The sequence below is a fragment of the Oncorhynchus mykiss genome, chromosome 10 (assembly GCF_057628025.1).
Source record: "Oncorhynchus mykiss isolate SJ-2025 chromosome 10, ASM5762802v1, whole genome shotgun sequence".
Taxonomy (NCBI): domain Eukaryota; kingdom Metazoa; phylum Chordata; class Actinopteri; order Salmoniformes; family Salmonidae; genus Oncorhynchus; species Oncorhynchus mykiss.
Genome location: NC_143031.1, coordinates 17,632,661 through 17,647,156, shown reverse-complemented (window position 1 = coordinate 17,647,156; position 14,496 = coordinate 17,632,661). Strand labels below are relative to the sequence as shown.

General features: G+C 41.7%; 1 protein-coding gene across 4 annotated transcripts; it reads left to right on the top strand.

The window, feature by feature from the left end:
* Positions 1 to 2,187: 2,187 nt before the first annotated feature.
* On the top strand, positions 2,188 to 13,134 carry lrrc32 (leucine rich repeat containing 32). Of its 4 annotated transcripts, none has more exons than XM_090186046.1 (3): positions 2,188 to 3,352; positions 5,275 to 5,371; positions 8,443 to 13,134. In XM_090186046.1, the coding sequence occupies exons 1-3, from the start codon at positions 3,309 to 3,311 to the stop codon at positions 10,363 to 10,365; spliced, it is 2,064 nt and encodes a 687-aa protein (XP_090042172.1). In that variant the 5' UTR covers positions 2,188 to 3,308; the 3' UTR covers positions 10,366 to 13,134. The 4 variants fall into 4 exon arrangements, with proteins under 4 accessions (XP_090042172.1, XP_090042173.1, XP_021473302.3 ...); XM_090186047.1 differs by lacking the exon at positions 2,188 to 3,352 and adding an exon at positions 3,770 to 4,074; XM_021617627.3 differs by lacking the exon at positions 2,188 to 3,352 and adding an exon at positions 3,770 to 4,197.
* Positions 13,135 to 14,496: the final 1,362 nt, after the last annotated feature.

Here is a 14,496-nt window from a genome sequence, read left to right as displayed (position 1 = left end):
TGGAAAGGGAGTAGCAGTTTGGGTTGGAAAGGGTTTTAAATCATTTTAAAATAGAGTTTTAAATGTTATTTAAAACTAAAAGCACATTATTGTACAATAACCATAATGATATCACCTCTATAATATCACTAGATCTTTTTGCAAAAAATAAATAAAAAATGAAATATTTACATAAGTATCCAGACTCTTTGCTGTGAGACTCAAAATTGAGCTCAGGTGCATCCTGTTTCCATTGATCATCCTTCAGATGTTTCCACAACTTGATTGGAGTCCACCTGTGGTAAATTCAATTGATTGGACATGATTTGGAAAGGCACACACCTGTCTATATAAGGTCCCACAGTTGACAGTGCATGTCAGAATAAAAACCAATCCATGAGGTTGAAGGAATTGTCCGTAGATCTCCAAGACAAAATTGTGTCGAGGCACAGATCTGGGGAAGGGTACCAAAAAAATTCTGCAGCATTGAAGGACCCCAAGAACACAGTGGCCTCCATCATTCTTAAATGATCAAAGTTAGGAACCACCAAGACTCTTCCTAGAGCTGGCCGCCTGGCCAAACTGAGCAATCGGGGGAGAAGAGCCTTGGTCAGGGAGGTGACCAAAACCCCAATGGAGCTCTAGGGTTCCTCTGTGGAGATGGGAGAACCATCCAGAAGGACAACCATCTCTGCAGCACTCCACCAATCAGATCTTTATGGTAGTGACCAGACAGAAGCCACTCCTCAGTAAAAGGCACATGACAGCCCGCTTGGAGTTTGCTAAAAGGTACCAACAGGACAATAACCCTAAGAACACAGCCAAGACAAAGCAGGATTGGCTTCGGGACAAGTCGCTGAATGTCCTTAAGTGGCCCAGCTAGAGCCTGGACTTGAACCCGATCGAACATCTCTGGAAAGACCTGAAAATAGCTGTGCAGCGACACTCCCCATCCAACCTGACAGAGTTTGAGAGGATCTGCAGTGAAGAAATGGGAGAAACTCCCCAAATACAGGTGTGCCAAGCTTGTAGCGTCATACCCAAGAAGACTCGAGGCTGTAATCGTCGGGAAAAGGTGCTTCAACAAAATACTGAGTAAAGGTCTGAGTACTTATGTAATATTTAATTTTTTACATTTTAGCACATTTGAAAAAATAAAATCTAAACCTGTTTTTGCTTTGTCATTTAGGAGTATTGTGTTCATATTGATCCGGAAAAAAAATAGAGTCCATTTTAGAATAAGGTTATAACGTAACAAAAGTGGAAAAAAAGTGTACTTTCTGAATGCACTGTTTTTCCTTTTGTTCATGTGGGAAAGGGCAGTGTGGAGTGCAATTGAGATTGTGTCATTTGTGGACACAAAGGGTATAATGTATTAGAGATCTTACCTGAGGGAGAGCAAATTATGGAGGGTATATTGTGGTTGAATCTGTGGCTGACTGGCTGTGTTTGTTTACATATTTCCTTGCCTGTTGTTTGGCTGTTTATAAAAGCCACAATCTGTAATGAGTTTTTCAGCCAAATGGGAGCTCCACCACCATAACTTTTGCTTCAAAGCTAACTTGTGCTTTAGAAATGTATGGAGCTATGGATGCAAGGACTGATAATCCATGACATCAATATGATGGTTTTTAACATTCTGAAGATAACATTGTTGTGTAGGCTGACCTCATTTTTGATTGTGATGGGTTAAGAGTTGTACTAAGTTTATGAGGCATTTCTAAGTTAAAGTCTTAAAGAATCAATGGATACGAATCAATCATTGAATTGACCATTGAGAAGCATGAACTATTTCAGATTCCAAAGCAGTCATTTTCAAAGTGAAGAATTTGCAATCAATTTATGTGCAATCAATTATTTTTGGCACTAGGGGGAGACATAGACCTTGATAGATAACATATACCTGACAAAGGGCTGGTTGAAAAACTATAAACCTGACAAAAAGCTGTTTTCGACTCAAACCAACAGTGTGCAGCTGCAGCCCGCAAATCGGGGAGTTCCTGCATGTGGGCATTCCTGCACCCTTCTTGAACACTCCCCTCAAGCATCTCATTGGTTCCTGCATGAACGCCGTCCCCTCGAGCACGATATCTTCTTGCTTGTGTAACACTTTTTAATGTGGGTCAAAAGGGAAATAAAAGTGTTATCAGAGTTTTTTCGCCCCCGCCTGCTGTGTACTGGAGTCATCTTGGCTAACTAGCCAGTGGTAGACCGTGTCCTTGGCTCCTGCCTGCTGAACACCTGCCCTTACCATCGTTAACTGAACTGCGGTATTGCCCCCGCCTCCTGTGTACCTGAGAAAACCGTGCCGACAGGCAGGCCCCAAGGACACTGTCTACCGGAAGCCCCGCCTCCGGCTAGCACAGCAGGCGGGAGGCTGGGGCGACACCCTGTGCTAACTAGTTAGTTTGCTAGTAGCAAGCTAGCACACGGTGTCACCCCCTGCCTGCTGTGTACTGGAGAAAATCGTGCCCGACAGGTGGGGGTGAAGTACACTGTCTACCGGTGTCGGCCCCGCCTACCGCTAGCTGGTCTGGTACACAGCAGGCGAGACACCGTGTGCTAGCTAGCCTGCTGTGTACCGGAGTCCTCCTTAGGACTAGCTGGCTAGGCTAGCACACAGTATCCTTTGCTCCCACCTGCCAATCACCCGACCTTGCTATCATTAACAGAACTGCGGGAGAACAGTGCCCAACAGGCTGGGGCAAAGGACACTCTACTGGTGTGTACTAGCTATAGCTAGTTACTGTTGACGCCCCCTCCTCTTCTTCTGTTGGGTTTATCTGAGGTTGCCATCCAACGTTATGGTGCATTACCGGCATCTACAGTACTGGAGCGTCCCTGCTTCCCTTTTATGTACTGGAGATATAGCCTAAAAATGGACCAAAAGAAGTATAAAGAGGGGTTGATGCAAATGCAGAAATGCCCACATGCAGGAACCCTCTGAATTGAAGGCTGCAGGTGCACCCTTCTCACTCAAACAGGTGTGCTCACAAGGTAATATACCTATCCAGAATGGCTCACCCTTTCACATTTAGTGGAGCTAATTCAAAGACGGAGTTAAGTTAATGACAGATATTGACGAAACTTTGTAACATGTAAACTATTGATAGAACTGAATAGTCCATTGTTATCGAAGTTGGATATTATCTAGTTGTATCCCTTGGGATAGGCATATCATGTAATGGGATTCCCCATTGTGCTCAATATAATTGGACCGAGGAAGCTGCAAAGGGGACTGCCACAGATGGACATTCACTTCACTTAATGTACACCTCTGGATGTGAACTAGGGGTGAGAGGACCATATTTCTGAGATTCAATTCTGGAATGGTACAACACCTCAGAAGACGTCACCTTTTTGGATGGAAAGGGTGAGTGTTTGTGCGGACGTGCATGTGCGTTCGTGTGTGTGTGTGCGGGCGTGTGTGGGCGTCTGTCTGTGCAATGCGCATCTGTATCTTTAACATCCCCAGTTGAGGCTTCAACAGTATTTGAAATTTGGCCAATGGCATGTTACTTACCAAAGTGTACGTCTTGTGAATATGTATGTTTGTCTTTCTCTGAAGAATAGGATAACGATCTGGTTAGTTTATAATAACTTGGCTGGACATGGAGACTACCGAGACCACATAATAAATAGCCTCTTAGCCGAGCGCTTTTTGAACTTTATATGTTTGCATGCCTAACTGTTTACAGAAAGATACAAGGAATTTATAACCTCCCTATGTACACAGCTGTTCCAGAATGAGCAACTGCCAACATGTGGGAACGACAAGTCACAAAGAATTAAGACCCAGCACTTCTGACTGATGAGCGATAGATGAAAATAGGGAGGAGAAGAAAGAGAGAAAGAAGAGACAGACAAAGGAAGAGAGGGAGAAAGAGATACAGAGTGAGAAAGACAATGATAAAGAGAGAGAGGGAGGAAGGAAGGATACGAGAGAGAGAAATTAATGTGATATGGGAGGAAGTACAGAGAAAATGGACTTCCAAATCCCATATAAGGTATTTCCCAAAAAAAAGAGAAGGGGAAAAACAACAATGATGCAGGATATTCTCACAGGATGTGTCAGCCCGGGACCAGCGCTAAAAGGTGCGGGGTAGAGTCTGCTGTGTGTGAGAGTGTGTAGGAGTGTGTCAGTGAGGATGTGAGAGTACCACAGCAGCAGCAGCATGAGCAGAAGATTCTGCATGGGAAAGTAACCATTTCGGAGAGGTAAACACCTATGGACGACTTTGGATAATATCTCATTATGTTGCTTGCTGGTTAAGGTGAATGGTAAGAATGTATTGTAAAATGGTAGAATGGTCCTCAGAGGGACAGAGGAGAGGATAATGATACACTTAGCAGTGGAGGTTGTGGAGTAGGGGAAGGAATGTTCTATGTAAATGTGTAAAGAATACAATGAGAAAAGAGGTGGATGGGTGTACAGATTAATACCTGAGAGCAAATGTGTGAAATGTTTTTGTACTTGCTGGGTAGGAGTGTTATGTTCTCGTGGGCTATTGGGGAGTCTTGGAGGAGAGTATCATTCACTGAGAATTCAGAGGGTATTTTCCTATGTTACCTGAGTGATGTTGACAGCATTGTGTTCAGGGCAAAGAAAAGTCATGCAATAAAAGTCTTGATTTTTGCTGTAGGTACAGTATGACACAGAAATATCTATTAATTTCTACTGTTTGTGGTGAGACAATAAAGATGCATGATATCCAATGTCAACTGTAAGAACCAAAACAAGTCCTTGTTGTTGGTTAAAGACCATCTTTGTTCCTATAGTAATTAACCTTTTAGATCTCGGCTTGAGTGATCAGTGGGAGTTTCCTTTTGCGTCACTTAAAACTTAAAACTAAAAACAAGCCTGAGAGGAACAAGTACTAAATATAGTAGCATGGTACCATGTTGTATGTGTCCACTGCAATTACACTTATTGAGCAAACCAATCTTTCTCTTACTCTCATTCTTTGTAATATTGTTTAGTATTCCATATTCTCATGAAGGGTCATATTGTGATTGATGAAGTTTGCAAATGTTATTGGCGGTCAGTGGACACCAGAGACATTGAGGAAACTAACCAACAAAATCATTCTCATGATTTAAGAAATAATCACAATTTAAGCCTTGCATGTGCGGACCTACCCAAATGAACCAAGACATGCATGGTTAAGCTCAGTCATGAATTCTTAGTAGCAGCGATATGACGTTGCAAGTGGAATAAATGACAGGTCTCAGTTCATGTCATAAACCCATCAGTGTGTTTCCTGCACTCATGTGTGCTCTCTCTCTGTGTCACAGCACCATGGCAGCCTACCTCTGGCTGGTCCTGGCCATCGTCAGTGATGTTGCAGCATCCTTGTTACGTCCCCCACGCCAACTCTCCCCCTGTCAAATGGTGAGTTGCTGCATCAAAAGACTTTTGAAATGTTTTCATAGTATACTAGTATGCCAACTAGAAGTATTTCAACTATGTGTCAAATATGTAACTACCCTGTAATAATAATAACATATTTATTTGTAATGCACTTTTTTTGCAACGCTTTAAAATATGTGCAATAAAATTAATAATTATTATTGGCCACTTATTTTATGGGGTTTTCATTTAAAGTGAGACCCCTGATTTTAGTAACATAGAGGGGAGGAATAGTGTTGATAATTGCTGATAACTGATATTTCTGTAATCGGTTTTGATGGTGTATCCTATGCTTTATTGTCGTTTTGAGTTTGACCAAGAATAGTTGAGTATTATTATATCTATATTCTACTATAGCATTTGCAAAACTGCGCTTTTAGCGTATCCACTGGGCACACACTTGTTGAATCAATGTTGTTTCCACTTCACTACAAGGCATTTACGTTGAACCAACGGGGAATAGATGTTGAATTTATGTCTGTGCGCAGTGGCTAGTGTATACCTTGATGTTGTTATCTGAGAGTTTTGGCAGTTTTCTCTCATGTATTGTATATCCTAAGTACAGTATATCAGGTACTTTCGAATTGTCCAGGGGCATAGAACGTTTCTATTGGAGTCTTGTGATATTAAACCAATAGTTTTTGTTATTCTAGCCATGCTGCTTGCTCCTGCTCTGAACCGCAGATAACAGAACATACAGTGTGACCACATAACCCATGATTAGTCACACCTACACTGTTTCATTTTGAGATGGAGAAGAATAAGTAGATGTGCCCAGGCAAGATAAAAGCAAGCTACAGTCTTAGAGGAGGCACGTGTGCCATTACCTCACAGCTCTGCACTGTGATTGTGATGTCTCAAATCACTTGCAGACAGTGCAGTGTATTCAACTCTAATCGTCCAAGTACTTACATTAATGAGGGTGTTTAGACATAGCTGAACTTAATGTCAGACTCTTCTTGGCATCTTGGGTATACTGACTGACTTCCTCTGCCTGTTGTTGTGTTGACAAATGTGTAATCTCTGACTTAATGTCAGACTCTTCTTGGCATCTTGGGTATACTGACTGACTTCCTCTTCCTGTTGTTGTGTTGACAAATATGTAATCTCGGTCTAGCTCCGTATTTGGATGAAGCATCTCTATGTCCACAGCCAAACGGATCAAATTAACGAGCTGAAAGCCTCAGGGCTGCTTTCTGTATGGGGAATGTTTCCTCTCTCAGGTACCTATCAATCTGGACCTGATGTTACACAGTGTCCTTTGTTAGTCCTTTACTAAAAGAGGCTCAGGCATTGCTTTCTGTCCATAGAACAGCACGTTGGTGTTTTCCTTCTCTCCTTATTCCACCATTTGCGGAGATCAGCCAGGTCACACCAGATCCACTTCAGTATTCAACATTTGTCCTTCAGTATTCAACATTTGTCCTTCAGTATTCAACATTTGTCCATGTCCCGAGGACATCAGGAGATGCCTTTATACCGTCCACTAGGGCCAACGTGAGTGCCTATTACCATCTACTAGGCTCGCGGCTTTCTAGGGTGGTGTGGATGAGGATAGAGGAGGGGCTTGAACCGCAAACTATGGCTTCAAGTCTTGCGGGTTCAATCCCAGTGCTAGGCACTCGTTTAGAAATGGTTCTGTTTTAACCCCATCCCAAACCTTAACCCTTAACTTAACCAATCGTAATTGATGCCTAAATATAACGTTGAGTATGTTTCTATTTTAACCCTATCCCAAACCTCAACCAACCGGAATTAATGCCGAAACTTAACCATCAAGTTTGACATTTATCCCCCTGGACAAACGTTGAATGCTGAAGTCAGACCGTGAGATCTTGTTGGCAAAGACATAAGAAAACAATATCTGATATGAAATTCCTATTGCTGTAGTCCTGGGAATGTATCGCATTCCTGACTACTGACGGGAAAACTGTATAAACAGGCAGGATGATTTGGAACTGGGCCGGAAATTGCCTCTTTAGACTGCAAGAACTGATATCAGTGTGCCAGTTTGAATGAAATAGATTAGAGGGAGATGGTGTTTTCATTTTTTGAGGCAGTGTCCAGAATAAGAATTAGAATCAGAATCACCATCATTCGCCAAGTACATTTACACATACTTTTACTTGGTGATATGGTGCTTCTAGTCATAGACAATATTTAGAGACAGAATACAGACTATGGAATTTAAAACAAAGTTTGCATACATTATATACAACTTGGAAGAGTGAGCATAGAGCTGTAAGAAAATGAACAGTGGATATACAATTATACAGTGGGTATACAGTTGATATACAGTGGATGTACAAATGTACAGTATCAGTATGAATATATCTAAATGCAGTCAATTGTTTGTGCATTCGCTTTAATATATGGAAAAAAACTTGGTGGTTTACAAATGTGCTGTACGTACCTCAATTTATTTCCCTTTCTATAACAGTATTACATTCTGTTATAACATCTTTAGATCATATGATGATGTACAGTATGACTTGTGATTTGCAAGTTCTTTTACATGCATATTAAGTTATTAATCAAAAACATATAAGTGAACACTTTTTGATAAAAGCCAGAAGAACTCTTTCAGAAAAGCTTGTCTTTTAGATAAAAAATGAACTAAGGAATGCTTACTGGTGACGTCAAAACCACAAGTATGCCAAGAACCTAAATCCACTTTGTTTTATGTGAGTGTGTGTGCGTGTGTGTTTTTTATGTGTTGTATTTAGAGAGGGCTCATGCCATATGGTTTCAATTACCAGCCACACTGATAAGTGAATAGTTGAATGTCTAAAATAAATATGGAAATACTTTGTCCACCAGGCGTTCTGAAAATCCCGAGGTAATAAGAGCTTGTTTTATGAGGTGAAATCCCCACAAGCCTCACAGTCTTCCTGACTGCCAAGAACACAGATACAATGGTCAGTAAAACAACTCTCTGGTCTGTTTGGTCTGTGATAGTGTAGTGTCAAGGTGACTTGTGGTCTTCTGGGAGTGTGCAGTGGTGCTGTGAAGGTCAAAGCTCATGTAGTTATCTTTCCTTGTTCTGTTCACAGGTCCAGAATGACGTGTACTGTAACGATCTGAACCTGAGGACCGTTCCAGCCAAGCTTCCTCATGGCATTCAAAAGCTCGACCTGTCTCGTAACCTTCTACAAAACATTACTCAAGAAGTTCTAGCAATCTACACCACCGTTCATCATCTGAACCTCCACTCCAACAAGATCCAGTTCATCCAGCCAGGTCTGTTCAAAGACATGACCAATCTGCAAGTGCTGGACCTCTCCAGTAATTACTTGGATGTTTTTGCTGTTTCGAAAACCAGCATTGGGCCTCTTACGGCTGTGGAAAGGCTTGACCTCTCAGGCAATGGCCTGTACACGGGGATGACCGACTTTTTTCTCAGTGAAGCCCCAGCACTAATGAACCTTTCTCTGAATGGCAACAGTATCACCAAAGTGGGCAAGGAGACCTTTTGCGGAGCTTTGGCCTTAAGAAACATTGATCTTCACAACAACGTCATCTTAGAGATTGAGGACGGAGCATTTGACTCGTTGCTCCATCTGTCCGAGCTTGATTTGTCCATTAACTCCATCACTTGCATCACTGACTTTAACCTTTCCAAACTCAAGGTGCTGAACCTCAGTAAGAACAGCATGGAGTGCTTCCAAACCACAGATTCAGACCTAGAGTATGAGCTCCTCTACCTCGACCTGAGGGAAAACAATATCCACTACTTCCCCGTTCTCCCCAGAAGGAACAAGCTCATGTACCTGGATTTGTCCAGGAACCACCTGATGAGTGTCAATACCACAGGAACTGCCGATGAGCTCGAGCACTTCAGAGACACGTTCGTACCTCACACGCAGTCAGGTGGAATGAGCAGACACCAGGACTTCTCAAGGCTCAAGTACCTCAACATGAGCTACAACCAGATAAAGAGCATACCGATGTCTTACTTCTGCAGCATGGTGTCCCTTGTGCATCTTAACGTAAGTAATAACTGTATCGGGGCCTTTTCTATAGACCAGGAGAGCCCTCTGAACTCTCTGAAGACCCTGGACCTGAGTTACAATGCCCTACAAAACCTCTCATTTGGGGAGAACACCCTACGGTCACTGCAGGAACTCTTCTTACAAGGGAACTTCCTCACCATAATGGACTCTGGAATGTTCCAAAGACTGCCTAGCATAAGAGGCCTTCACCTCCAGCAGAACTACCTGAAAGTCTGCCCTTCACAGCGAAAATCACCCCAGACAGACCACAACTCCCAGGATCCTCCAGGCTGTGTCTCCTTTACATCAATACCAAGCCTGCACTTGTTGTACCTTTCTGGAAACAATCTTGAGGTTCTGCCACCCTATGCCTTCAATGGCACCCCACTCAGGTTGCTGGACCTGTCCCTAAACCCAGGCTTGGAAATTCACCAGAATGCTTTCTCTAGTTTGGAGACCTCCCTAACTAATCTCTCACTGAGAGAAAACCACATCCCAGAATTGAACACGGACCTTTCCCTGCTAAGTAGTCTCAAATTTGTGGACCTGTCCACCAACAAGCTGACCACTCTCCCCCTTTGGAACAAGGCGTCCTCCATCGAGTCCCTGAACCTGCAGAACAACAACCTGGTGACCCTGGAGTACAACACAGTCCTGGTCCTGGAGCGGACGCTCAAAACCCTCTATATGGGCTCGAACCCTCTCAGTTGCTGCAGCAACCCCCGCTTCCTCAACATGCTCCAGCACTCTGATGTGGTCATCCCGGACATCGCGATAGTAACCTGCCAGTACACAGAGAACTCGGAGCCAGTGGAGGTGAATGTTGGGAGTGTGACGCAAGAGCAGTGTCAGAAGCTGGACAGTAAGAGCGTGAGCATTATCGTCATCGTGGTGACAGCTTTGGTGCTGATAGCGGTGCTGGTGGTGCTCTCCAAGGTGTGCCACCCCAAAAGGCGCAAGCTCAACATCAGCTTCAGGGCCTAAAGAAGGTGTCCTGTGATTGAGGACAAAGAGATGCTGGACATGTCTCCTCCCAGAGACTACTAGGCTGAGAAAACCAGAGCCTGTTGGTGCCTTTCAATGTGAAGTGTGCACCATTTCCAAATGTTATCTCAATTTTGGAGGGAATGTGCTGAGTTCTGGAACATGGGAGCCAAGTCTTGAAGGAAATGGCTCCATTAGATATTTCAGCTCACCTGTGAAGTTAAAGAAAAATACACAAAAACAATTACCACAACAATAGGACTTTATTGGAGAGAGGGAAACTACGTCAATGACAGTACAGATTTGATCAACCGAAGCACAGTGACTCATTTGGGGTCAGATTGGTGACACGTTATGGCTTATAGAAGTTGCATAAATTGAAAGTGTTGTTCTCTTCTTTTCTTCTTCTAGTTAATAACATACAGTTATGTGAAACACAAGAGGGTGAATGTGGTCACTTTTTATATCATTATCATGTGCACATACAGTATATAGAAATGTAGCCATTATTTAATGACTGCACAGGGTCAGCTGATATGCATTAGATTTGCTGGTCCAAACCTATGGCCATACACCAACACCTCTCTTTCTCAATGCAGTAGTTTGCACTTTAATTGTATTGTATTTGTAGATTTATTTTATTATTATTAACCTGCTTTTGACTAAGGTATTTTTGTAATATAGACTAAATGACACTAAGTGGGGAGCGCATAATGCAAACATGCCCATCAGTGCCATGTAATGGCAGAGTGGAGAGCTCTCTTCAATTAATCTCAAAATCAGCAAATCATTATGAAACCACAGGGTGTGAAGGTCATGGCTGCAGTTCTTTAGAATAGATGAATGTGACACTACTTTAGTATTCAATCAGTGTTTTGTCAAATTTACAGATTCTATTTGTGGGACATGAATAGGATGTACTGTATAGACGTGAATCATTTCTCCTCCTGTGGGTAATTCCTATCAGAGGAGTTGCAGTGAATATTAATTTCGTAGCTGTATTTTTGTATTTTTCACTGGTAGAGATAGGGGTGTTATGGGGGAACCAAAACAGGATTGAAGCAATAACTCCAAAGGAAGCAGTACTGTCGGAACACCGACAGAAAATAATGTAGCTTGTTTTCACAGCTTGTAGGGCACCGCAGATACCTTTCCTGTTATTGATAAACTGACTCTTGCAAAAGCCCATACTAAATAATAATTTGCAATTTCACAATGCTGGGTTTCCCTTGCTACGGGCATTAGTCAAAAACATTTTTTCCCCAGAAATCCTCTCTGGTTGCTACCATACATAGAGAGGCTGTCAAGTAAAATTACCGGTTTGATAAGTTAAATGATACAGTGGATTAGTGAGGCTTTAACAGATAGGAGGACTTGTTTTGTTTAACTGAAACAAAAGCCTTGTTTAATGCATTCTAATCTGGCCTTTGGCTCGAGGTTTTCTCCCTATGTCGGTTGAATGACAGAGCAGAGTGAGAGGAGCAAACATCAACCCCACGCTTTCTTCACAGGGAATTTGGATAGGCTTGGTCCCTTAATCATCGTTGCAGTGAACTCATGCCAGACTGAAATCCTTGACTGCGTAACATTCAGGTTTTTCCACCAGCATCTCCATGATCAATCAAAATCACGTAAATGCACGGATTTGAGACAATCAATGTCATTTTGAAGAAAGATTGCTTTGTTATTCACAGGGAAGCTATCCATGTTGCATTTGTTCTCACAGAGATCTTGGCCTCTTTATCTGCGTAGGCCTAGCCCACAAGACCAATCATGAACACTAGAGATTCCCCAGACTAGAATTGTCCTAAGCCTTACGCAAATGGAACACTTGCCCCAACAGGTCAGTGATGTAACAAAGCAAAGTAACAAAGAAGTGACAAAGTGACAAACAAAGACATACCAAACTGTGTCGAGAGTTCATTGCATGATGTGTTTGCTTTCTGCCTTTTACATAGGGCATTGTTGCATACGTACTGAAATCATTATTATAGTGTATTTCTAAGTTGGATGTGATAGAAGGAAGGATATGGTCCCTTACTTATCTTCTTGTTAATGGTAGGACTATTTTAAACAAGAAAAACAAGCCAAGGGAAATACTTGGTGAGGGAAATATGACCTGAACCATATTTATAGATATTTGTTCCAGAGATAGCACGACAAGAAGAGTTCTGTCCTGTTTCTCACTGTTCATGCAGAGTCACAGTACTGCATTTGGGGTAACCCTCTTGCTGCTTTTGCCCGCCCACATGACTGAACTTCAAGTGAAACCGTCAAAGGTCAAACTAATGTACATGACAAAAGAAGTAATCTGCTGCTTGAAGTGACATCCACCACAGACAACAGTCAGTGATCAACATTTTACATAAATGGACAATAATATAATATAATGCCATGAATATCTTAAGCCACACGTGTGTGTAGCGAAACGCTAGACTGGCGGTTCAGTTTGGATGGTATGCTTATACAGGCTAATCAAAGATACGGCTGTGTATGTTTCGCTTAATAAAGAAAGGATATTAGCATAAATGGAGAATGGTTATGATGGTGTTATGTCACTTTCATATGTACTGAAATGTTACTGACAATGTTACATACAGTTTAATGCAATGTTAAATTGAAGTTGCACCCTTGCTTCTGTTTTATCTATCCACTTTTACATGTACAGCATATGAAGGATATTACAATGGATCTATTTTGAACTACGGTAAAAAAATATATATTTATATTGTTTTGTATTTTCTTAAGTAAATGATCTGTGAATCAGAATCTGTTGTCTTTGTTTTCATTGTGAGCTTCAGGAGCTATTCAACTATCCGGGATCATGTTCATTTGACACTAAATGGAAGAAAAAAAAAACAGAAACAACAAAAAAATCCCAGTTATTAAACATTGCCTGTTGCATGCCCTGATGAACATGACCCAGGTAATTAATTTTCCTGAAGCAGATAAGATTGGGGCATTAAATGTAATCCTGTCATGGTTCTGGGAAGATGCTTAATAATAGAACATATGCTCTTGCAAGTCAAATTCTCTCTGATTGGACTCCCTGGGCACAGATAGCACAGTGTATTACTATTCTCCACCAAGAACACTGCTCTATCATCTCTTTCTTTTTAACTTAAGGGACTGAGATTTTCTGAGATAGCAGCCATACAGCAGCCCCCTCTGACCCCTCATAACAGGATGCAGGCTCACAGGAAATACCTCAGGACACAGATATATAAACTGACAACTTATTGGATGCAGGCTGACGCATGCAGGTCTGGCCGGAAAGACCAACATTTCCAAATGGACCGACCACTATAGATCTGTTTTGTTTTGGGTTGCTTCATTCTTTTGATGTTTTCTTATTAAACTTTCACTGTGGTTTTAAGCCTGGTGAAAAGATGTGGTGCAAGATTTCATTTCTAATAGTGTGTTTAGAGTCTGTCATGATCAAAAGTGATCATGATTACCCAGCAACACCAGGGGTGTGTGTGTTAAAGATGCACCACTGTCTCTGAGGTATTTGTGAAACAATGCAAGTGTTCATGGATGTGGCATGCACAGGGATCATCCCAGTAACATTATCCTCTTTTATCCTAAACCCCAAATGAGCACTGTGCACAACTTATTTTGTGCATTCTCTCAAAGCCTAGGGTGAATGTTGAACTTTAGACTCTACACTTTTAATCAAAATAAATTCAATCAACTCCTATGTTAGATTTTGGAGGTCAATTCCAAACTGTGGGCCAGTGAAAGGTATAAAGAAACAAAAGTGGTTATATATGGTCATACTTTTTTTGGATAGTCTAGATTTTCCATCTGTAGATTTTTCTCATACAATCAACAAACTATCTGTCGATAAGCAACTGCTTGCTAAGGTAACAGTTAGGGTTAGGTTTAGAATAAGGGTTAGGGTTAGGAGATAATTGAAATGTTACTGTTAGTCTGTAGAGCATCTACCAATTGACTACTTAAATAAATTGTTACCTTATTTATTGGGTTACATGTACTCTACCATTACCTCACCAATAACCATTTGATGATTTATTTAAACTACACCTTTCTTCCAACATGAGCACTACAAGGGCTTGACAGCTCTATGTCTGATTGGGGCTAAGTAGTGTGTTTAGGCGAACACAAACT

Bases quoted from the DNA above. Each gene is read 5' to 3' on its own strand.
- lrrc32 (XM_090186046.1), top strand. From the start codon at position 3,309: ATGGTACAACACCTCAGAAGACGTCACCTTTTTGGATGGAAAGG. The intron at 3,353-5,274 runs GTGAGTGTTTGT...TCTGTGTCACAG, and splicing joins CACCTTTTTGGATGGAAAGG to CACCATGGCAGCCTACCTCT. The intron at 5,372-8,442 runs GTGAGTTGCTGC...TTCTGTTCACAG, and splicing joins AACTCTCCCCCTGTCAAATG to GTCCAGAATGACGTGTACTG.